This window comes from Enhydra lutris, unplaced genomic scaffold (genome assembly GCF_002288905.1).
Source record: "Enhydra lutris kenyoni isolate GAN:26980312 unplaced genomic scaffold, ASM228890v2 scaffoldscaffold22, whole genome shotgun sequence".
NCBI classification, from domain to species: domain Eukaryota; kingdom Metazoa; phylum Chordata; class Mammalia; order Carnivora; family Mustelidae; genus Enhydra; species Enhydra lutris.
In genome coordinates, this window is record NW_019154106.1 from 41,168,605 (window position 1) to 41,192,627 (window position 24,023).

Here is a 24,023-nt window from a genome sequence, read left to right on the forward strand (position 1 = left end):
TAGGGTAGCTCTATTTTCAACTTCTTTTTTTTTTTTTTAAAGATTTTATTTATTTATTTGATAGACAGAGATCACAAGTAGGCACAGAGGCAGGAAGAGAGAGAGAGAGAGAGAGAGAGAGGAGGAAGCAGGGTCCCTGCTGAGCAGGGAGCCCGATGCGGGGCCTGATCCCAGGACCTTGGGATCATGACCTGAGCCGAAGGCAGAGACTTTAACCCACTGAGCCACCCAGGCGCCCCTATTTTCAACTTCTTGAGGAAACTCCATACTGTTTTCCAGAGTGGTTGCCCCAGGTTGAATTCCCACCAACAGGGTTCCTCTTTCTCCGCATCCTTGCCAGCATATGTCATTTCCTGACTTGTTAATTTTAGCCATACTGACTGGTGTGAAGTGGTATCTCATTGTGGTTTTGATTTGTATTTCCCTGATGCCAAGTGATGTGGAGCACTTTTTCATGTGTCTGTTGGCCATCTGGATGTCTTCTTTGCAGAAATGTCTGTTCATGTCCTCTGCCCATTTCTTGATTGGATTATTCTTTGGGTGTTGAGTTTGATAAGTTCTTTCTAGATTTTGGATACTACCCTTTATCTGATATGTCGTTTGCAAATATCTTCTCCCAGTGAATATCTTTTCCCAGTGAATAAATAAAATCTTTTAAAGAAAGTAAATAAAGGATGTATCTTCTCTGGAAGAATTTACGCAAATGGGAAAACAGAGGAGATAAGTAGTTATTTACACTTTCCTATAACTGCTATAGAATGATAAAATATAAAAGTGCTATGAGATTACAGAGGAGAGTAAGACCATGTAGGAAGATCATGGAGGAAATGACATGTGAATTTGGTATTGAAGGATGAGTTGACCATTTATATCAGAATGGGCATTCCAGGCTGAGGGTGAAAAGAGTTGAGCATCAGCATCCTATAAAGCAGCTATGATGAGAGGCGCCTAGGTGGCTCAGTGGGTTAAGCCTCTGCCTTCAGCTCAGTCATGATCCCAGGGTCCTGGGATCGAGCCCGGAATCGGGCTCTCTGCTCAGCGGGGAGCCTGCTTCCCTCTCTCTCTCTGCCTGCCTCTCTGCCTACTTGTGATTTCTCTCTCTGTCAAACAAGTAAATAAAATCTTTAAAAAAAATAAAATAAATAGAGCAGCTATGATGTATTTAGGGTGGACTGAGTAAAATTCAAGATTACTGACTTTGCCATTGTCCTCAGGGAATAAACTTGGGTGGGAGAAATAGTTGGTGGGGAGAGGGAAGCAGGAACTATGGCATAATTAAAGACATTTAATTAATTAAATACCTAAACCTTTTCTCTTCCCTCACCATTGCTTACATGGCATAGTTCCTAAGCCCAAGTAATTCTGTAGAATTCTTTATTTTCATAAAACAAAGAATTCTGGGTGATGGAAATACAGTTAACATTTTATGTGTTCAGATATATTCTATTGGAGTTGTGGTTTTGTTTTGTTTTTGCCATTATAGATGAAATTTTGGGTAAAAAGTAAATCGAGTCCCACAGCTGATATCCTTTAGGTGAAGTTTAGGTATATACACTTACATGAAGTGAAACTGTTTCTAGGGGAAAGAAATGTATGTGAATTACATTAGGTGATTCAAATGATTACTTGGGACATAGGGCTTTGAGCTTAGTGAGAGAAGGAGATGCTTTATGTTCAGTATGTTAACTACTGAATCCTTTGAAACACTGTTCAGTTTGACTATATTTAGTCAGATTCTCAACTGAGAAAGATTCTATTACCTAAAGCAAAAAAAGGAAATAATATCATTGATTCTGAGTAACTACCACTGAAAATACCATATGGATTGGTCAAACTGTGGTCACCAGGCAGCATCTGTTTGGCAGTTGGATTAGGTCTTACAGTCTAGCTTTTGGCAAGGGAATTTCAGGTGTAACTGATCATACCACTTACACATAAGACACCGAAATCCATAGTCTTCCTTTTATATCCCTTCCCAGTGAACCTTGTGAACCGAAATGACAAGAGTCCGGTTGCGGTGCTCAGTTGGTTGAGCGTCTGCCTTTGGCTCAGGTGGTGATCTCAGGGTCCTGGGATTGAGCCCTGCATTGGGCTCTCTGCTCAGTCGGGAGCCTGCTTCTCCCTCTCCCTTTGCCTGCTGCTCCCCTGCTTGTGTGCTCACTTGCTCTCTCTCTCTCTCTCTCATAAATAAATAAAACCTTTAAAAAATAAAAAACAAGGGGGCGCCTGGGTGGCTTAGTGGGTTAAAGCCTCTGCCTTCGGCTCAGGTCATGATCCCAGGGTCCTGGGATCGAGCCCCACATCGGGCTCTCTGCTCATTGGAGAGCCTGCTTCCTCCTCTCTCTCTCTGCCTGCATCTCTTCTTACTTATAAAAAAAAATTAAAATAAAAAATAAAAATAAATAAAAATAAAAATAAAAAACAAGTGGATTGAAGCATAACTTGTAAAAGGTTTTTATAGCACCAAGCAGATGCTGGCAGAGTAGTGATCAATTAGCTCCTTAATCCTGCTGGTGTCTTTTAAAAACTGAAAATTTGAGAAACATCTTAAACAGAACTTTGAAACAAAATACTTGTTTGTGATTTTTCTTTTAAGTGTTGCTTAGTTATAGCTCTCTCTTGCTTACCTACTAAGCCATTATTTAAAAATAATAAAAATAGAGTAACTGAAGTTTATCTTTCTCTTTCAGGTAATACATATAATATTCCAATATGCCTGTGGCTGCTGGACACATACCCATATAATCCCCCTATCTGTTTCGTTAAGCCTACTAGTTCAATGACTATTAAAACAGGAAAGCATGTGGATGCCAATGGGAAGATATATCTTCCTTATCTACATGAATGGAAACATGTAAGTATTAACAGTGTTGTGTGAATTCATTGCATTTTATATATTTTGCTCCCTAGCATTTACTTTCTGTTAATATTCAAAGAGGATTCCCAGGAGGAGAGATACGTTCACATAAGATCCTAATCATTGAGCTGGGTAATTGGAAAAGGTTCTCCAAAAGAAATATATTTGCATAGAGCTTTGTACTGTTTTATTTGCTTGAGTTGAACCTTTAAGAATAGATGGGATTCACATAATGGGAAATACATTTTAAAAAGTAGTGTACTGGTGACATATATTTGTGAAACTATTCAAATCTCATTACTCAGCTTTCCTATCAAGAAGCAAAGCAGGTAATCTGAGTTTTTCCCTCAAGGGATAAACTGAATTCCAAGCTGCTTAGTTTAAAAAACTAAGCAGAGGGACGCCTGGTGGCTCAGTCAGTTAAGCACCTGCCTTCGGAGTCCCACGTTAGGCTCCTTATTCAGCAGGAAGTCTGCTTCTCCCTCTGCCTGCCGCTCGCCCTGCTTGTGTGCTCTCTCTCTCTCTCTCTCTGACAAATAAATAAAATCTTTAAAAAAACAAAAACTAGGGGCGCCTGGGTGGCTCAGTGGGTTAAAGCCTCTGCCTTCAGCTCAAGTCATGATCCCAGGGTCCTGGGATCGAGCCCCATGTCGGGCTCTCTGCTCAGCAGGGAGCCTGCTTCCCTTCCTCTCTCTCTGCCTGCCTCTCTGCCTACTTGTGATCTCTGTCTGTCAAATAAATAAATAAAATCTTTAAAAAAAAAAAAAAAAAACAAAAACAAAAACTAAGCAGAAGCCTCTGAAAAACCCAACCAGGTTCTCTGCAGCCCCAGGTTGAGGAGACAGTAGGAGCTTGGAACCTTATCAAGGAGGAGATATAAAAGTAAACATACCAGACTCTTAGACGATGCCACTGAAGGAGCACACCTCAGGAGCCTTGAATCAGCTCAGTCCCGGTTGTATTAAGGTGATTCTCACAGTATCTGCCTGCCATAGGATAGGGTGAACCCTTCCTGGAGGAAGAATACTGTATAGCACCTCTATAATTTTTCAGTGTCCAACATACAATTTAAAATTACCAAATACATCAAAAAAAAGGACAAGGGCGGGGCGGGGGGAAGACAGTAGAAATAGGACACCACAACTCCCAGGTAACCCAGTTATCAGATCCAGACTTGAAATGATTGTGACTAATATGTTCAAGATGGAGAATTGTATTAAAAAGGAACCAAGTGGAAAATCTTAGAACTGGAAAATAGAATAATAGAAATTAAGAACTCAGTAGCCTGTTTTAGTAGCAGATTAGACTCAGCAGAGTAGAGAATTAAAGAACTGGTAAGTGAATGTATTTTTCAGTTCTATTATCTTATGAATAAACCTTACAAAAGATCTACAAGTCCATTGTGGAAAAAATTGTAAATTTTATTGAAGATGTTAAAGAAGACTTAAAGGATAGAGAACTTATTCATGGTTCTTTACAAATTGATCTTTGTCCTAACAGTTTTTATTTCTTTGTATATTTGTTAATTTTATGAACTTGATAAGCTGAATCTAAAATTTATATGGACATGCAAAAGTTTGAGTATAGCTAAATAAAATCTTTTAAAAAAAAAAAGTTTGAGTATAGCTACGGCCCTCTCCAAGAAGAATAAGGTAGACAGGGCTTGTCCTACACATGTCAAAATGTATTATAAACACAAGTGTAGTACGGAATTGTCACAGAAATATTCAGATGGATAGATGGAACATCATAACCCAGAAGGGCACCTGGGCGGCTCAGTTGGTTAAGTATCGGACTTTGGTTCAAGTTCATGATCTCAGGGTCCTGGGATCAAGCCCTGTATCGTGTCCATGCTCAACAGGGAGTCTGCTTCTTTTCCTCTCCCCTCCCCCTGCTCGTGTGCCCTCATATAAATGAAATCTTTAAAAAAAAAAAAAAAAACTCAAAAAAAGATCCACTATATATAAACACTTGATATATGACAGTGGTATTATAGCAGATCATTTGGGGAGAATGATCAATTTTTCAGTAATGGAGCTGAGACAGTTGGATTCCTATTCATATAATACACAAAAATTTCAGGTAGATTATAAAAGGCAAAAGGAAAATAAACAAGACTGCCTTTGTGACCTTGGAATAGGTTAGTTTTTTTTGTTTTTTTAACAAAACAGTATTTATTAGAAAGGAAAAGTAATAAATTTTACCTTGAATTTGTACAAATTGAAAACTACTATTTATTAAAGACATTAAAAAGTATGGAAAGACTGGGCGCCTGGGTGGCTCAGTGGGTTAAGCCGCTGCCTTCAGCTCAGGTCATGATCCCCGGTCCTGGGTTCAAGCCCCATATCGGGCTTTCTGCTCAGCAGGGAGCCTGCTTCCTCCTCTCTCTCTGCCTGCCTCTCTGCCTACTTGTGATTTCTCTCTGTCAAATAAATAAATAAAATCTTAAAAAAAAAAAAAAAAAAAGTATGGAAAGACTAACCACAAACTAGAAGATGGTATTTGTAATACTTAATACCCTCAGAATAATACCCAGAATATTAAAATAACTTGGGAATCAGAAAGAAACCCAGTAGAAAAACAGATTAAACTCTTGAACAAGTACTTCACAAAAGAGAAATTCTAGTGGCCAATAAACATACGGAAAGATGTTTAACTCTGCTAGTAGTGAGGGAAATGTACATTAAACCGCAGTCAGTTACCACTACATACCATCAAATTTGTGCTACCAGTGGACCATGCAGGTTAGTGAGGAAGCTGAGAAAGAGAACTCTTTGACATCAACTACTTTGAAAACTAGTTTAGCCTTAGTAAAGTTGTGAGTACATGTCCTGTGACCTAGCAGTTCTACGCCTAAGTATATAGCTCAGTACTAGGATATTGTAGGTCGGGTAATTCTTTATTGTGGGAGGGCTGTCATGCCCACTGTACGATGTAGAATCTCTGGCCTTTACTCACGAGATGCCAGTAGCATAACACCCAATGTGACAACCAAAAATATCTCTTGGCATTTCTAAATATCCCTGGGAGGCAAATATATCATCCCCAGTTGAGAACTACTGTACAAGAGTAACCCTTGCACATATGTACTCGAAAATGCAACAAGAATGTATTCAGCATACATTGCCGAAGACTGGATACAACCTAGCTGACACTTAACAGGAAAATGAATAAAGAAGTTGTAGTATATTCATTTGATGGAACACTACACAGCAGTGAAAAGGAGTTAAATATAGCTGTACTCTTTTTTTTTTTTTTTTAAGATTTTATTTATTCATTTTACAGACAGAGATCACAAGTAGGCAGAGAGGCAGGCAGAGAGAGGAGGAAGCAGGCTCCCTGCTGAGCAGAGAGCCTGACGTGGGGCTCGATCCCAGGACCCTGGGACCATGACCTGAGCCGAAGGCAGAGGCTTTAACCCACTGAGCCACCCAGGCGCCCCAATATAGCTGTACTCTTTAACAGGAATGTATCTTTCAAACATTGAACAAAAGCAGCAAAGCTCAGATTATACAGTTTGATTAAATTCACATGAAGTTCAAAAAAAGTCACATTAACACACAGTTTAGGAAATCATTCATAAGGTGGTATGTTTAAAGTCAAGCAGAAGACCTTAAATCAGAGAAGTGGTCTATGTTATGAGGAGATAGAGGGGGATGGAGTCTGGAACTTCTAAGTTACTGTCAGTCTTCTGTTTCTTAACTTGCACAGTGGCTCCCAGGTGTTTTCTTTGTTGTTACTCTTCAAAGTTACATAGGTCACACATTTCTGTAGGTACGGCAGATTTCACAGACCTAACAGATAAGACAGAATGGTGGCTAACTTTATTATGGTATTTGAGGCTATGCCATGAAGGATCCTGATTGGTAGCTAAGGACTTTGTCCTTCAGTAGACAGATGGGAGTCATTTTAGACTTTTGAACAAGATTAGGATATTAAAAGCAGTGATTATTTGGTATAATGTCTGAAGTATACTAGGTGAATACATTCATTAGCTAACAATCACTAACTGCTTCAAAACCTAAACCCCAAAGTGCTAAGAGGCTTAACACTAGAAGTTTCTTGCCCACGTAATAGTCCAATGGGAGAGGCACCCGGGTGGCTCAGTCGGTTAAGCGTCTTCCTTTGGCTTAGTTCTTGATCACGGGGTCCTGGGATCGAGTCCTGCATCAGTCTCCTTGTTCAGCAGGGAGCCTGCTTCTTCCTCTGCCCCTCCCCCTGCTTGTGCACGCATGCTCTCTCTCTCTCTCTTCTCTCTCTGACCAGTCTTTAAAGTGCAAAATCTATAGCTGACTTAATTTGTTTTCTGTTTTTAGCCACAGTCTGACTTATTGGGGCTTATTCAGGTCATGATCGTGGTGTTTGGAGATGAACCTCCAGTCTTCTCTCGTCCTACTATTTCGGCATCTTATCCACCATACCAGGCAACTGGGCCACCAAATAGTAAGTATAATTAAGTTTGATTTTTAATCTCCTAAATAAAACACAAAACCTTGTAAAGAAATTTTTTTTCATGACTTCACTTTTTAGCTTACCCGGCTAGCGGAGTTTTGGGAGGTATTCTGAGGCCACACATCTGCATGTACAGATTCCCACCAAAGACTGGCATTTGGGCTTTCGTTTGTGGGTAGAAATCTAACTATGGGTGTGCTAGATTCCAAAATGGAAGAGAAAGATGCTGGAATAGAGCTAGAATTTTTGTTTTAAGTTTTTAATTACACATGCCATGGAATAGCCTTTATATCATCAGTTTGGAAACAGATATAACTTGAAAGGTAGCCTGCTTTTCTTTGTACCAGTGTTGTAGATGAGAATCAGTTAGAGTCAACTAAACCATTCACGTTCTGCTGGTCGGGCTGTAGCACAGCCGAACCTCTAGCTCCCAGCTTCCTTCTCTTTAGTACAGCCAATTCATGATTTTCCCTGGTGTGGAGAGGGTGAAAGCATGAAGTCAGTATTCTTCCTGGTTGCTAAATGTTATCTCTATTCTTTCTCTTTTTTCCCCCAGTAATTCCTATTGATACTTTCAAATAACCCTGCATAATTGAGAGTTGGTTATACTTGTTTTGACTTTACTAAACCTGTATTGATTTCATTCTGTTTTGAGATATAATTTTTTTTAAAGATTTTTTTTTTAATTTTATTTATTTGACAGAGAGAGATCACAAGTAGGCAGAGAGGCAGGCAGAGGGGGGGGGGGAAGCAGGCTCCCTACTGAGCAGAGAGCCCGATGCAGGGCTCGATCCCAGGACCCTGGGATCATGACCTGAGCCGAAGGCAGAGACTCAACCCACTGAGCCACCCAGGCACCCCTAATTTTTTTTTTAACAAATTTGTTCAAGATTATAATTAAGCAAAATTTAAGTTAGATTATGTGAGCTTTCATTTTTCTCTTATTGGGAGTTATCCTCTTCCTTTTTAATCTATTCTGTCTTGAGGAACATTCTGACTCACAAGCTGAATGGAAATTTAACAGAAAGAACTTTCTGAACCTATTTCCTTTTCCTTCCCTTTCTTCACAGAGTAAATTCGGTTTTAGGAATCAGTAGGTGTTTCATTAAAAGTTCATTAAAAGATTCTTTTGGGCCAGAAATTTGTTTCATTTTAATAAATTCTGTTGACTCTAGTACTTGACAACCTCTCTTTTAAGTTTGAAATACCAAATATTTCCTAGTTTGCCATTCATGTTTATTTGCTCCAATAACCAAAGATAACCTTTTAAGAAATTTAGGCAGTCTCCTAAGCAATATTTTTTTCCTAAATTTCTTCCAGTTTGATATTGACACTCGAAGGGCAGCATTCCAGAAAGAGACCACAGTAAAGAGATTATTTTTGCAGTTCAATTTTGTACTCGCTGTTTAATCACATTAAAAAATCTATAGCTGAGGGCGCCTGGGTGGCTCAGTGGGTTAAAGCCTCTGCTTTCGGCTCAGGTCATGATCCCAGGGTCCTGGGATCGAGCCCCACATCGGGTTCCCTGCTCAGCGGGGAGCCTGCTTCCCTCTCTCTCTGCCTGCCTCTCTGCCTACTTGTGATCTCTGTCAAATAAATAAATAAAATCTTTAAAAAAAAAAAACTATAGCTGATTTAAGTAAATTACTACCAGAGACCAATTTATTATCCTTCAATTCCAGTTTTAATGTTTTATACCTTTAAACAGTATCAGTTACTAGTAGGTATGAGTGTAAAGAGATAGAAGTCTAAATTTCATTGACCCACACACACACACCAAGGAATAGCCCAGAAATTTGTATATATACTTTTTTTTTTTTAAGATTTTATTTATTTGGCAGAGAGAGACACAGTGAGAGAGGGAACACAAGTAGGGGGAGTGGGAGAGGGAGAAGCAGGCTTCCCACTGAGCAGGGAGCCGATGTGGGGCTCAGTCCCAGGACCCCGGGATCATGACCCAAACCAAAGTCAGTGGCTTAATGGCTAAGCCACCCAGGCGCCCCAGTATATATACTTATATGAAGATTATCTTCTAGTTCAGAAATTATATACTTCTATTGTTATTTTTATCATTACTCAAGACACTTCTTGATCTGTTTTAGCATGACTTTGAGCTAGCAGTGCGTCATATTAAAAAATGTAATGGCCAGACCTCATTTTTTGACAACTGACAGTAATGGTCAACATTTATTGATTTGTAACTGTGAGATACAGCTAAGCATTTGTTATTAATTCTTATTTGATCCTTATTAATAGCCCCATATGTTACGTGTATTTGTATCCCATTTTATTCTGGCTCTAAAATTACTTTACCTCATTTTCTTCCTTGATAGTCTTGGATCCAAACAACATTTGGTGTTTATAAGAATTAAAATTTGAAGGCTTTGGTGGAATTAGTATCTTTTCAGAACCTTAGAAAAGAAAATTGCGTGTGATTACAAAAATTTGGTGTACGGTTATGATTGCTCATAAACGTGAAGTGGTAGTTTATGTGTACAGTGAAAGACTAGCGTGGGAGAAAGGGGTAGTAACTGACCATGTATGTTGCTAACACTTAATAGTAGCCTTGTGTTTTTGATGTTCTTAAAGATCAACTGTGCTTTGCCCAGGAGGAAAAAAATGTCTTATGGATTCAGCAATTTAGACATTTGGGGATGTTTTTTCCCTTTCTGAAATAGCATTGAACATCATCTTAGCTTCATATTACTTAAGAAAAAATGTACTTATAACATCTGTAGTTCATCTTAACAGGGAGACTGTAAACACTGATACTTGGAGATATATGCTCAGCCACTCTGGTAAATATTTCTGAGGCCCTCGGTCAGATCCCAGGGTGTATTTCTTCTACCCACTTATATTCTGTGCTTTAAAAATTCATTTCTTGAAGGCTCCGCCTCTCTTGCCATCTAAGCCTTTATATACCATACCTCGACTAGATCATTTTTACTTACCCCCACCTCCTAGGTTTAGATTGGCTGCCTCCTATGTGAGTATATATATATATATATATATATATATATATATATATATATTTATGTATTACTCTGTACTTCTCGTGTCATAACACATAGCACTCTGTATTATTACTCTTCCTTGCTTTTCTCCTCCACCAGACCTGAGCAACTTGAAGCCAGGAATTCTTTCTATTTTTAATCAGATTCCTGGTGCTGGCTACATAGAAGCATTGGAATATTTATTGATTGGATTAGGAGCTAATTCATCATTGTATTCAGTGAGAAAAATTTCACTGAGAATAAACTGATTCTCAGACAAGTCATTTCCAATTAAAGTCAAAACTCTCTTTTTCTTCCTCTGTTGATTAACCTCCTGGCACCACTGACCAGTTCAAGGTCTTTAGTGTTCTAAAAAATATATAAACCATTCTTTAAGCTTGCTTGATTTGAACCTTTTTCCCCTCTTACTTCCAAGCTTTGTTTTTAACCAGCCTAGCTGAACATAAGTTTTGAAAGGATTTCTTGTAGTAATTTGAAGTCTTTTAAAGTCCTCATTCAAGCCAACAAAACCACCTGTGCAAACTGGTCAATGATGGGTCAACAAGAAATATCAAAAGATTTTGTAGATAGAATAAATAAAGAGGGTGCTTTCTAAGAAGCTGACCTTGGACCAGAGGAGGGCAGAATTACCTTCCTTAAATTCCAGTTGAACCAGCTGCTGTGTCAGGTTACAGACTCAGCATGCAGAGAGCTGACCAGGTGGACCTGTTTGCCGGTTATTCCTTGTTGGGATTGTCATGTGTATTGTTATGCCTCATAGTTGATGCTTTGAGAATTTTCTGATTTGAAGATACTGCTTGCAGTGAAGAACTAATATGGATGCAGTGTTTGTTTTGTTTTGGTGCTGAGATTTGAATTCTTTACCTGTATGAAATTTTGCCGTGGTTTGACCATGATAAATGTCTTACTGGATAGCCTATATATCAGGACTATGCATACTATTTTAAAATGTTAAAAATTATTTTTAGCTTCCTATATCCCAGGCATGCCAAGTGGAATCTCTGCATATCCATCTGGATATCCTCCCAATCCCAGGTAATAAAAAATCTTTTGAATAATTATATTAGAAATTCTGTTAGATCTAGAATTGAAATAATGGGTGCTAACTAGAGTACTAAAGTAAACGTAGTTGCAGTTTAATGGAAGGTAAGACTTGGTTTATTGGTGAAATTTTATAGTATATATATAATTCCAAAGGAATTTTTCCCATTTTAGAGAAATGTAGCTTCATTTTTTTTTTTTAATTAACATAGAATGTATTATTTGTTTCAGGGGTGATACAGGTAGCTTCATTCTGTTTACAAAGAAGGAAGGAGTGAGATAATGACAATGATCTTGATTGGTTTTGGACTTTGAAATCCTTTCTTGCTCTGCTCCCCTTTTAATAACTTTATATATTTAGTGTAGATAGCTGAAAGGCTAATAGAATACTAATTAAAATGAATTCGACCAAGAAGAAAAATAATTTAATACCTTTTTTTTTCTTGGAGAGGGAGAGAATCTTAAGTAGGCTTCACGCCCAGCACGGAGTCCAATGTGGGATTTGATCTCATAACCCTGAGATCATAACCTGAGCCAAAATCAAGAGTTGGACGCTCAACCAACTCAGCCACCCACGTGCCCCTATATTTTAATACCCTTTAAAAAAAACTTAATTTTTTCATAAATTACAAGGAATGGATTAATGGCTCACATGATGGGGTCAGTCTTATTTATTCATTTAGTTCATAGACGGCATATACTACCAACCTCTGTTAATCATTTGATAATACCATAACTCAGGTAGGTTAAATTAATCGTGAGATCAGTCTATGAGTAAGACACATTAGAAAATCAATGAGAAATAATTATTGACCCATGTTTCAATTGTGTAGTTTCAGTGGTAATCTAGAGCTACTGGTTGACTTAAAATGCAAGATGGCATGTACTGGTGTCCAGATGAGATTTCTGGCTCCTTTAACTATTAACAAGAAATTTTTTCACCCTGCTAACTCATTATAGCTTCATATAACCCTCACAGATAAATATAGCCAGATTTCCTGAACACCTGATGTGTGTACATGTATAATATACAGGATCCTATTAGTTAAATTTAGCAGTCTTACTTATTTCTGGATCTTTCTTAATTGCAGAGACTTGCTGTATAGGAAGCATTCTGTCATGTTAGGTAAGCAGAGACTAGATGAATATCTGTCAGAGACGATAAAGAAAGACTCCTATATGATTGTAATTTATAAACAGGCTATAAGTTTTAGATTTCTTGAGGCACTTGTTTTTCTGCTAAGTTCTAGAAATGGAATCTTCTTGTCTGAAGCCTTGAAATTACAAGCCTTTACAATGAGTAGTTGGTAGTAAGAAGGAACTTTGGACATAGGAAATGGTTGTTGGAAGTACAGTAAGGAAATGGACTTCTGAACAATAAAGCCATTTCAAAGAAATTCGTAGATAAAAATGAAGCTGGAAAATATTGACAAAACTCTAAACCTTATTCACTTAGGTAACCATAAAAGTGTCTTTTATGAGGTTATTTGTAAGAAGTTCCTTCTTGAGACAGATATTTTCCAGAATCTGATGTCTTTTTTTCCTTTGAAATGTAACTTTAAATATCAAAATGTAAGTAATATGCCAGTGAGTTGTTAAGGGTAACTGTATTCAAACTGCCATCTGTATCTTTCTGTATATAAAAGGTTTTGGCAGAAGAGCTTCAGAACCTCTTTCTCTTCTCCCTTTGTCCTAAAGGAGAATTAATAAATCAGTGACTCAAGAAGAATCTTTATCTTAAAACAATGAATATGAGAGTCTTTATTCTTGCTCTAGAAAGTTGGACTAGATGATCTCTAAGTTCTCTTCCAAATCTTAAGATCTTTTGAAAGTTTAATTTAGCACCTGCAGCGTGTATACAAGAAAGCTAAGAGGTGTGTCAAGAATGGTTGTTCCATTTGGGTCTGTGTACTAGCATGCATGTAGTAAGATACTAGGAACCAGTTCCTGGTATCAGAAAAGACAGACAATGGTAAGTGCTATGATAAATAGAACTTCAGAAGGGAGGTGACTTCTGCTGTGGCGGCGGGAGTTCAGCGATAGCTTCATAAATGAAAGAACGGGTTTACGTGGAGGACCTTGAAGAAGGAAATTCAGTGTTTAGAGATGGAGGGAGCAGCAAAGAGTTATAACATCCTGTGATGGAGGGGATACTTTCCAATTCTCAAGGCCAGCCCCCTCATCTTATGTAAGCAAAGTGTGAAAGCCTCCAAAAGCCCCAGGAAGAATAAGGAAACACTCTAATGCGCTTGAAGAATGTGGGGTTACAAGTAAAGGAATTAAAGAGAGTAAAGATGCAACTTTATGGATATTACACATCTCCCAGAACTTTCCCTTATCTCCTCTAGCTGATAGCGATTTTCCATTCTGTATCTTCTGAATTTTTACTTAGCATTTCTTATTTCCTTGGTCCTGTCAGGATTGCTTACTAGGATCTTGCCGTTTTGATAGCATCTTGAGGAAGAAACGGATTCATCATACCTTAGCTCCTACCTCAAGCACTTAGAAACAGTGCCTTAAATATAATAATTATTATATTTGAAGGAGTACATAAAGAAAAAGGAACGTAAGAGTGTTGGAAAATTCTTTTTAAATACGTCATTTTCAAAGGACTCTTCAGTATGAAAAAGATGTGCTACATAGAACAAGTTGTTTAATAGTACACAAAGATAGAAAATAGTACCACTCAGTTCTTTACTCAAGAAAAATTATTAACCCTGAACCTAGAGAATAACTATGAAGAAGAAATTGAGCAAACTAGAGACAAGGGAGTTCTTGGAAGTTAATGTCTATAGGCCTAGAAAAGGTTTATACTAGGTTACTGAAAAATATAGCAGTATGATCATAGATTATCTCTAAAGGGGTATGCAAAATGGGAGTAACCCCAGGAAAAAAGAGCACGTTTATCCCAGTTTCAAAACCGCAGATTCAGAAATTTCAATAAGATTGGCACTGTTTCCTGGCACCATGGTAGCAGTGTTACCAAAGAGACCAGAAACAAAAGCAGCGTTTGGTAGCCTTTGGCATGTATCTGCTAAGAACAGAAATGCCTGCTGTTTTTTTCTTTGATTTTGCTTTTATACTGAAGATGAGAGAGTATTGTGATTACGTCAAGTCTTCAACAAGCTCTACAAAATTTTTTTTTGGGGATAAGTGGTAAAGTGTGAGCTGCTAGTACAAATAGTAGAGTCTTTGAGTCACTACAGTGGAAAGACATTACTGACTCACAGTTCAGAGCTCTTGCCCCAAGACTCTGAACTGGCTGGGTTTCAGTAATTTTAATGGACTTGTACAGGCATATTGATCAGAATTGCCAATGTCATAGACCTGACAACTAATCCAGATATATTGTTCAACTAACAAGTAACTAGTGATCATCTTGTTTTACTTTTCTTCTCCATTGTAAGGGAAATACTCCCAAACTAGTGAGCATTCAGAGGAAAGTTGTTAAACCTGAAAATCATGTCCTGTCAATAATGGTTGAAGGAATTTAAAAGATTTCACCTAAAGAAGAGATTAGAAGACTGATGTTCGAAGTCTTCTACTATTCAAGTGGTTTTCCAGAATGCAAACTTAGGACCATTAGGTGGAAGTTTAGTCAAAATGCTATTTAGTGTTCAATAGAGAAAGATGACCATTTGTCAGGGATATTGTTGATGATATTTATAAAACTGTTGGATAACAGATTGGAGGAGAATACGTACAAGGAAAATTCCTTTTGACGCTGATAGGAATACATGAATGAGACAAACTACCCATAGAGTGAGAAGAAAATTTTTAAAACTATTTAAAGGGGAGAATTTTCAAATTAGGTACTCCCAAAGGATGTCAGTGAACCATAGGTAAAAATTGAAGAACATAATTTCCTGATATGTTCATTAACCAGAATGGAAAAGTTCTCTCACAAACTGTGGTTGCTTCCAGTTCTGATGCTGTTCGGCTGCCCTTAGAAATACACTAGTTGTTTTTTTCTTCTCCCAGTGAAGACAACCATCAAATAAACAGGGCCAAGCAAGAGTATTTTGACCATTTACTTAAGAGTGAATCCAGTGTCATTAATGAAACTTCTTCTAGAACTTTGCTTGAATAGACACCTGGAGCTCTAAAAGTCCTTAACTGATAAAACAGCAGGTCAGGTTAACTTCCTGAATGGGGTTCTTGAAGGTACTCTAGCACTGAGTCATCTTAACATTGAATGGGTTTTGTTCTTTTTTCAGCGGTTACCCAGGCTGCCCTTTCCCACCTGGTGGTCAGTATCCTGCCACAACAAGTTCTCAGTACCCTTCCCAGCCTCCCGTGGCCACTGTTGGTAAGTACCCTTCAAAACGGTCTTTCTCCCATAAGGAAAGTCAGAGGCTCCTGTTGTGAAAAGTGCCTTTCATTTTCACATGTGAGATGTCAGAATATTCTTCCTTGTTATGGAGAACTATTTTTTTTTTTAAAGATTTTATTTATTTATTTGACAGAGATCACAAGTAGACAGAGAGGCAGACAGAGGGAGAGGGAGAGGAAGCAGGCTCCCCGCTGAGCAGAGAGATCCCAGGACCCTGGGATCATGACCTGAGCTGAAGGCAGAGGCTTTAACCCACTGAGCCACCCAGGCGCCCCATTACGGAGAACTCTTAATGGTCAATGTCCTGTAATCCAAAACTTGAAGTAGGTGATTTATCATTATATAAATGAGCCTTCTATCAGGGCATACAAAGAAATGATTGATTCTTCAGTCTTTCCTGGGTCACATATTTTTATTGATGAACTCTGTATGTGTTGAACTGTTAACAGGCACTTAGATTTCCATAGCCTGGTTATATGTAAAAACACATGAACATCTTTAGGAGAAAGAAAGCATGACTACGGGGTCTGCTGCACATAATCATGGGCCAGTAGGTGTTGCTGTTTAGTGTTGCTTATTAGAGTGCCTGAAGTATCATTTTCTTCAGCTGAGAAAATTGAAGCAATACAAGAATTTGTACAGGTTCCCCCCCGCTGCATGCCTGTCTGCCACCACTGTACCATCATACCTGCCTTCTCCCATAGGCCAGTTATCTTTGCCTTTGTCTACAAGATCTCATCCTCTCTCCCTCACTCGGGGGCCAGTCATTTCACCATTTCTTCCCTCCCATCATCAGTTTCTGTTCTCTACTGGATTGCTTCTCATCGACACACAAAAAAATATGCCCTAAACTAACCTTAAAAATTCCTCCTCTCAATTCCACTTTCTCACCACTGTTCCATTTCTTCATTCCCGTCTGCAAGGAGAACTCCCTGACAAATTATCCATACTCCATCTTCAATTCCTCTTCTCTCTTTCTCTTATGAAGTCCTCCATTTGGGATTTCCTTTGTACCATCCCACCAAAACTGCTTCTGTCAAGGTCACTAATGATTTTTACAAGGTTAAATCCTACAGGTAATTACTCTTCTCCACTTACTTGGCCTGTCAGTAGCATTTGACACAGTTATTTGTCCTTAGCATTCTCTGTACTCATTCTCCTGGTGATTTCCACCAATCTTAGCTTTAAATACCATTTCTATGCCCACAGTTCTCAAATTTATACTTCCAGCCTATACTTTTTTCCTGAGCTCCAGATCCTTAGAGCACCTGCCTTAATATCTCCACATGGATATTTAATAGATCTTAAGCCCAACATGACCAGAATTAAACGCTGAATCTTTCTACACAGCTTCCCCATCTCCACGATACCTACTCATCAGTACTCTGAACTTTGGCATCATCCTTGATTCCTCATCAGGAGCCTACTATCATCAAAATACATCTAGAATCTGATCATAACCAGTGTGAATCCAAGTCATTACATTGTCTCTCATCTGATTTATTCCAGAAGCCTCCCAAAAGGTTTCTGTGTCTGTCCTTTGCCCCTATACTTTGTTTTATTTATTTTTATTCTTTTTTTATATACTCTGTTTTAAACACAGCCTCCAGAGGATCCTATTAAAACATAAATAGGGATGCCTGGGTGGCTTAGTTGTTGAACATCTGCCTTCTGCTGAGGTCAAGATCGCATGGTCCTGGAATGGAGCTCTGCATCAGGATCCCTGCTGAGCCTGCTTTTCCTCTCCCTCTACCTGCTGCTCCTCCTGCTTGTGCTCTCTTTCTGTCAAATAAATAAATAAAAACTTAAAAAAAAAAAAAAAGCATAAATAATGTTACTCCTGTGCTCAGAACCTGGCAGTGTCCCCATTTCACTCAGAATTCAATCCAGAGTTCTTAGGCCTGGAAGGCCCTCCATGATCCTGCTTTCTTTCCCTGTTATTTCTCTGACCTCATTCTCTACTACTCTTCTGTCTTAGGAAATCCACTTCCTGTTTCCTTTGCAAGCAGTAGGCATGCCTACTTGACTAATCAGCTACCACCAACAACCCCTGCCCCCAACCTGCTAACATGCAGAACAGTGCTTTATATATAGAAGTTCCTCAATAAATATTTTGCTGAGTGCCTAAATGAATGTAGGAGCTTGTGAAGTTCATCTTTCTGTTATATTTCCTGATAAATTATAACCATCCCAAGATCTGATGTAAGTACCGTCCCCCCTAAAAGAATTTTCTAATGCTGTTCTTGCCATTGATACAGCCTAGTTATTGAGGTTCTAGTGGCATGGTTTTAATTTATTAAAATGTTCTCAAAGTTACTATAATGTAGCTCTTTTTCTACAATATAATTTAAAGGATTTGCATTAGAAACCTAATGATGGGAGATCTTTCATCCATAAGCAAAGCACACTAAGTCTTGTTAAGCTCTCCATTTTGGTTCAGGCATCATCAACAAAATGGGAATAGTGCTGTTTGTCACTGTTTTTCATTGAGATAATGGTATAATTCCTTTGATTTCTAGGGAACCTCAGTTTCTAACAATCTTTTATATATTAACTCATTTTAAACCACAGGTATGAAGCATTTTATAGCTTAAACTAGATTATTTCCACATATCCAGAAAACAGGGATGTAGGGAAAATAGTGCACTTAAAATCACATCTAATGTTTATGTTTTTCGAACAGATTACCAAAGAAATTTATATATTTTTTCAAGCGTACTTTCTTAGGCTAGAAACATTTTATGATAATCTTGGCTATCCTTTAATATGTATTGTTCTCTTCGTTGTTTGCCTCCTTGATTTTTTTCATCGTTCTGGTAGTACATTGTGCACAGTGCTGTTGGACTTCAAAACTCATACAGGAAAACAGAACCATAAAAGTATTTGGATGTTAGAGTTCACAACTAGTCAGTGTTTCCTCAGTATATCTGTGGTCACCAGAATTTGTGCTAGTCTGTGTACTACTGAGGCCATGAGAGAGAATGTATTAATCTCCTTGTGCTTTGTATAACTTGATAGTTTCACTGCATAGGTTTTGATTTTATTGTATAAAACAAGCACCTGACTGAAAGCATCATTAACATAGGTCTTTTTTTTTTTTTTTTTTTTAAGATTTTATTTATTTATTTATTTATTTGTCAGAGAGAGAGAGAGAGAGAATGCACAAGCAGGCAGAGTGGCAGGCAGAGGCGGAGAGGGAAGCAGGTTCCCTGCGGAGCAAGGAGCCCAATGTGGTACTCTTTCCCAGGACCGTAGGATCATGGCCTGAATTGAAGGCAGCAGCTTAACCAACTGAGCCACCCAGGCATCCCAGCACAGGTCTTTTTATTATGGACTTGGATGTCTGTTCAAATGTTGGTATTTAACCATCCCAACAGCACTGAAGTAAAAGAACTGTTTAAAAATGAATTAATAGAGGGGCTCATGGGTGGCTTAGCTGCTTGAGTATCTGGCTCTTGGTTTTTGGCTCAGGTCAGGGTCTCATGGTTCTTGAGAGCTCCGCAGTAGGCTCCTTACTCATCGGGGAGTCTGCCTAAAGATTCTCTCCCTCTGCCCCTCCCCACGACTCACAGAAGTGTGTGCTCTCTCTCAAAAAATAAATCTTTAAAAATAAACGAATGGAGATTGCATTCTTTTTTTTTTTTTTAAGATTTTATTTATTTATTTATTTGACAGAGATCACAAGTAGGCAGAGAGGCAGGCAGAGAGAGAGAGAAGCAGACTCCCCACTGAGTGGAGAGCCCAATTCGGAGCTTGATCCCATGACCCTGGGATCATGACCTGAGCCAAAGGCAGAGGCCTTAACCCACTGAGCCACCCAGGCACCCCTGGAGATTGCATTCTTTATAGCAACCTCTTCTGACAAAAATATTGAAGGAGGAGGGGGATGTATGCAGCTCCTGGAACTTAAAATAGCAGGTTTTATTTCTTTTTAATTTTTTTTAAAGATTTTATTTACTTATTTGACAGACACACAGCGAGAAAGGGAACACAAGCAGAGGGAGTGGGAGAGGGAGAAGCCAGGCTTCCTGCTGAGCAGGGATCCAGTGTGGGCCTTAATCCCAGAACCCTGGGACCATTACCTGAGCCAAATGTAGACACTTAACGACTGAGCCACCCAGGTGCCCCAAGGGTTTAAACGACATTTAAAAGAAAACCAGAATTTGTTTTGTCATTTCATTTTATAGCTTTTTTATTAGATAGCTTCCCACCTAACCTGACCTAAAGTCAGTCTTGTGAGATTGGAGCTCACTGAGAGCACTAAGCAGTGAAGACAGTTATGAAATAATGAAAAATCTGCCGATGGTGCTTCATCAGGTCTGGGCAAATGTAGTGATATCTTAATAGTGTTTGTTTTATGTAAGGGAAGAAAAAGCTGTGGCTGTGATCTGTAACTCAAATTTTTCCTAGAAGTCATTGTAAGACCAGGTGTATTTTTTGTGTATCGTCTTTGTAACTATCAAAAACATTTTCTAGGGACGCCTGGGTGGCTCAGTTGGTTAAGCAGCTGCCTTCGGCTCAGGTCATGATCCCAGCATCCTGGGATCGAGTCCCACATCGGGCTCCTTGCTCAGCAGGGAGCCTGCTTCTCCCTCTGCCTCTGCCTGCCATTCTGTCTGCCTGTGCTTGCTCTCTCTCCCTCTCTCTCTCTCTGACAAATAAATAAATAAAATCTTTAAAAAAAAAAACAAAAACATTTTCTACTAGAAAATCACTAGGAAAAGATGTGGAATTTGGAAACCTTCCGTAGATTTTCTGTCCATCCTAAGCTTGTCTGTCAACAAAGGCATCAGAAGGAAGATAAATTTTTCTTGATAACAGGGTAAAAGTTAAATTTTTAAAAACTTAAATTTCTGTTTCTTTGGATTAGAATATATTTCTTAAGAGTGAAACACTTTTATTAGGACAAGGCATGTAATTTTCACCAAGTTGGCATTGACAAAACTATAAGAGAACCTGGACTCTGATTTTAAAGGTTTAAAATGACTTGACTGCCGCCAAGTTGAGGACAGTATTAATACTTGTTCACGTTTTCTTAATAGCAGATGCCAGAAGAAAGCCAAAGTAGGTATGGATGTGTAGTCATTTGTATGTGTTGTGGGCTGACAGATGGGTACTCAAGAGAACCTTTAGTCCACAACTGGGCATTTCAGTGGACAACGCCAGACTCCACTGGAAAGGGAAGGGTGGCATGTTGTGAGATCCACTGAGACCCACTGGAGTCATGCATGGCGCCATCTGCCAGATGCTGCCTGTGGTGCATCTGGGTGGCATTGATTTGGAGATGATGAAGTTGTTGGATATTCTGGATTAAGAAGGATTGAAGGCTATCAAGCAGATGTTCAAGAATGTTACTATAGTTGGTCCACTGTAGTCCTCTGAACAGTGTGATGCCACTCAATGAAACCTTCCCATGTTATGAATTTGCATGTGAAGTCAGTGAGCTAATTGGCTCCTTCATGAAGTTTATCAGAGGGTGTACTATGAGCCCTACTTCTTTGTGCCAGAATCTCCAGGTTTATTTCCTCTCAGTGGAGTCCTTTTATCAGAGAGTGATTACAGACATCTTCAACCCTGGTTTACTTAGTGTTTTGAAACTTTGAGGAGAGAAATGAACAAAATGAGGTGCTTCTGACCTAATGCTTGACCCAGAATAGAATCTCTTCTTTGGACACTTTGGATCTGTTGTTAAGATTTTCATCCTTGAGGAGTGCCTGGGTGGCTCAGTTGGTTATGTGTCTGCCTTCAGCTCAGGTCATGATTCCAGAGTCCTGGGGTCGAGCCCCAAGTCAGGCTCCCTGCTCAGTGGTGAGTCTTTTTCTCCCTCTCCCCCTCTACCTGCTTGTGTGCTCGTCTCTCTCTCTCTCTCAAATAAAATCTTTAAAAAATTCTCATCCTTGAAAGGAATCACGTAGCTAATTCACATTTCGCGAAGGGTTCCTTGAAATCGAATAAACTGTGAAGGGGTAGGTGTGTCTTTGCGATCGTATGTCATTAACATTTACTGTATTCAAAAGGAAACCCACTTCCACTTTCCAAATCGGAAATTTCTTTTTTTTATTTTTTATTTATTTATTTATTTTTTTGCGCTTTGGCGCTTCTTCTCCACAATCTATTTTTGTTTTTTTTTTTGTTTTGTTTTGTTTTAAGATTTTATTTATTATTTTTTTATTTTTTTTTAAAGATTTTATTTATTTATTTGACAGAGATCACAAGTAGGCAGAGAGGCAGGCAGAGAGAGAGAGAGGAGGAAGCAGGCTCCCCGCTGAGCAGGGAGCCCGACGTGGGGCTCAATCCCAGGACCCTGAGATCATGACCTGAGCCGAAGGCAGAGGCTTTAACCCACTGAGCCACCCAGGTGCCCCGATTTTATTTATTTATTTGACAGAGATCACAAGCAGGCAGAGAGAGTGGGGGTGGGGGAGAGCAGGGTCCCTGCTGAGCAGAGAGCCTGATGCAGGGCTCAATCCCAGGACCCTGAGATCATGACCTGAGCCAAAGGCAAAGTCTTAACCCACTGAGCCACCCAGGCGCCCCTCTTCTCCATAGTCTTTCACACACTTCCTTTGGGAATACTTGCTTATTTTCAGGGTAAGGTCGTATTTTCTTACCATCTGGGCAGTCAGGGCTTGCTAAGGGTTGCTGTGCTAAATGTTTAAAGCGTTTTCTGCCACAGAACTCCAAAACAATATATTTTGAAAGCTTAAAGAAAAAAGCCTTTAGGTAATTTAACACTGAATTTAAATTTTTTTTTTAGTTACTATACGAAGGGTATGAGAATTTGATTGGTTTGGCTTCCTGGGGTTTTTCCAATAGGATACTTCCAACATTATAGGTTCTTAAATTGTTCTCTTTCACAAAATAATTTTTTTTTTTTAACAAAATAATTTTAAGGAATGACTTCGATTCTGACCCATCTTTTTAAGGATGGAATTTTACTGTCCTTCAAATTAATTGGCCTTGGTGCTTATGCCTGCTAGTAGCCTCTCTCACTTTTTATGATAATTGAATGATTATGTAGCACTGCCTTTTTTGAAGTAGATACTACTTTGGTATCCTGTCTTTTTAAAATTTTTATTTATTTATTTACTTGAGAGAGAGAGCGAGGGTGAGCAGAGGGAGAGGGACAAGCAGACTCCGTGCTGAGCACAGAGCCCAAATGTGGGGCTTGATCTGAGGATCCTGAGACAAAACCAAGAGTCAAATACCCAACCAACTGAGCCACACAGGCACCCCTGGTATCCTATTTTAATGAGGTTCATACCTACTTACCTCTACTTTTGAAAACCTGAATTTTTATTTAAACTAATATAAACCTTTCCTTGTGGTTTGTGTTTATTTTTAAGAAACATAAACCTGCTGATGGTTTTCTTTAAGTACACTCTTTCTTACTGATGATAAGTATAGAAACTTCTAAAGCTTGAATAAAGAATATTGCTCTATAGTGTTTAAAAGATAAATTGAGGTACCCTGATTTCTTTGGAAGAAAAGTTCCACAGTCCATACACAGGTTGGTGATAGTATTAGAAGTGTACATATTCATAGACTATAAAAGCCTTTTTAAGCAGCTTAATGAATTTGCCAGGCTTGCATTTAATGGCATGAATCAGAATGCCTTTATTAATATAGTTATTTGAATATTCCTCCTAATTCAGAGATTGACCAATTTTTTGTGTGTTTCTGTTATAAAAGGAAATAATGTGGGCTTGATCCTATTTCTGAGTGGTAGTAAATTACTGTTCGGGATTGCTTGGGCCCCATAGTTTGATCTGTAGCACAGATGTCAAACCAAAGACCGTTACATGGATCTGAGCAAGTAACTTCCAGAAGTAAAAATGCTGAGCAAGTGATTGACTTTTGCTGGTTAAAAGGAGAGTTTGGAGGGGCGCCTGGGTGGCTCAGTGGGTTAAAGCCTCTGCCTTCAGCTCAGGTCATGATCCCGGGGTCCTGGGATCGAGCCCCGCATCGGGCTCTCTGCTCAGCAGGGAGCCTGCTTCCTCCTCTCTCTCTGCCTGCCTCTCTGCCTACTTGTGATCTCCGTCTGTCAAATAAATAAATAAAATCTTAAAAAAAAAAAAAAGAGTTTGGAAAAGTTACTTTTGGTCAGACAGAAATAAGAGAAAGACAACTACCCTATGATGTCACTTACATGTAAAATCTAAAAAATAAATAAACCAAACAATAAATAAGCAAGCCAAGCTCACAGATACAGAGAACAGAGTGGTGGTTGCCAGAGGGCAGGGGTTAGAGGGTGAGAGAGATGGATAAATTGTTCTCATTTTGGGTTTATTTTTTTTTAAGATTTTATTTATTTATTTGACAGAGA

General features: G+C 38.8%; 1 protein-coding gene across 2 annotated transcripts in view; it reads left to right on the top strand.

The window, feature by feature from the left end:
* Positions 1 to 24,023, top strand: part of LOC111149821 (tumor susceptibility 101) — a 44,748-nt gene that overhangs the window by 11,819 nt on the left and 8,906 nt on the right. For both annotated transcript variants that reach the window (XM_022507113.1, XM_022507114.1), the window contains exons 4-7: positions 2,691 to 2,854; positions 7,174 to 7,300; positions 11,292 to 11,358; positions 15,582 to 15,673. In XM_022507113.1, coding sequence (XP_022362821.1) covers positions 2,691 to 2,854; positions 7,174 to 7,300; positions 11,292 to 11,358; positions 15,582 to 15,673 — 450 coding nt within the window. The remainder of the gene's footprint in view (positions 1 to 2,690; positions 2,855 to 7,173; positions 7,301 to 11,291; positions 11,359 to 15,581; positions 15,674 to 24,023) is intronic.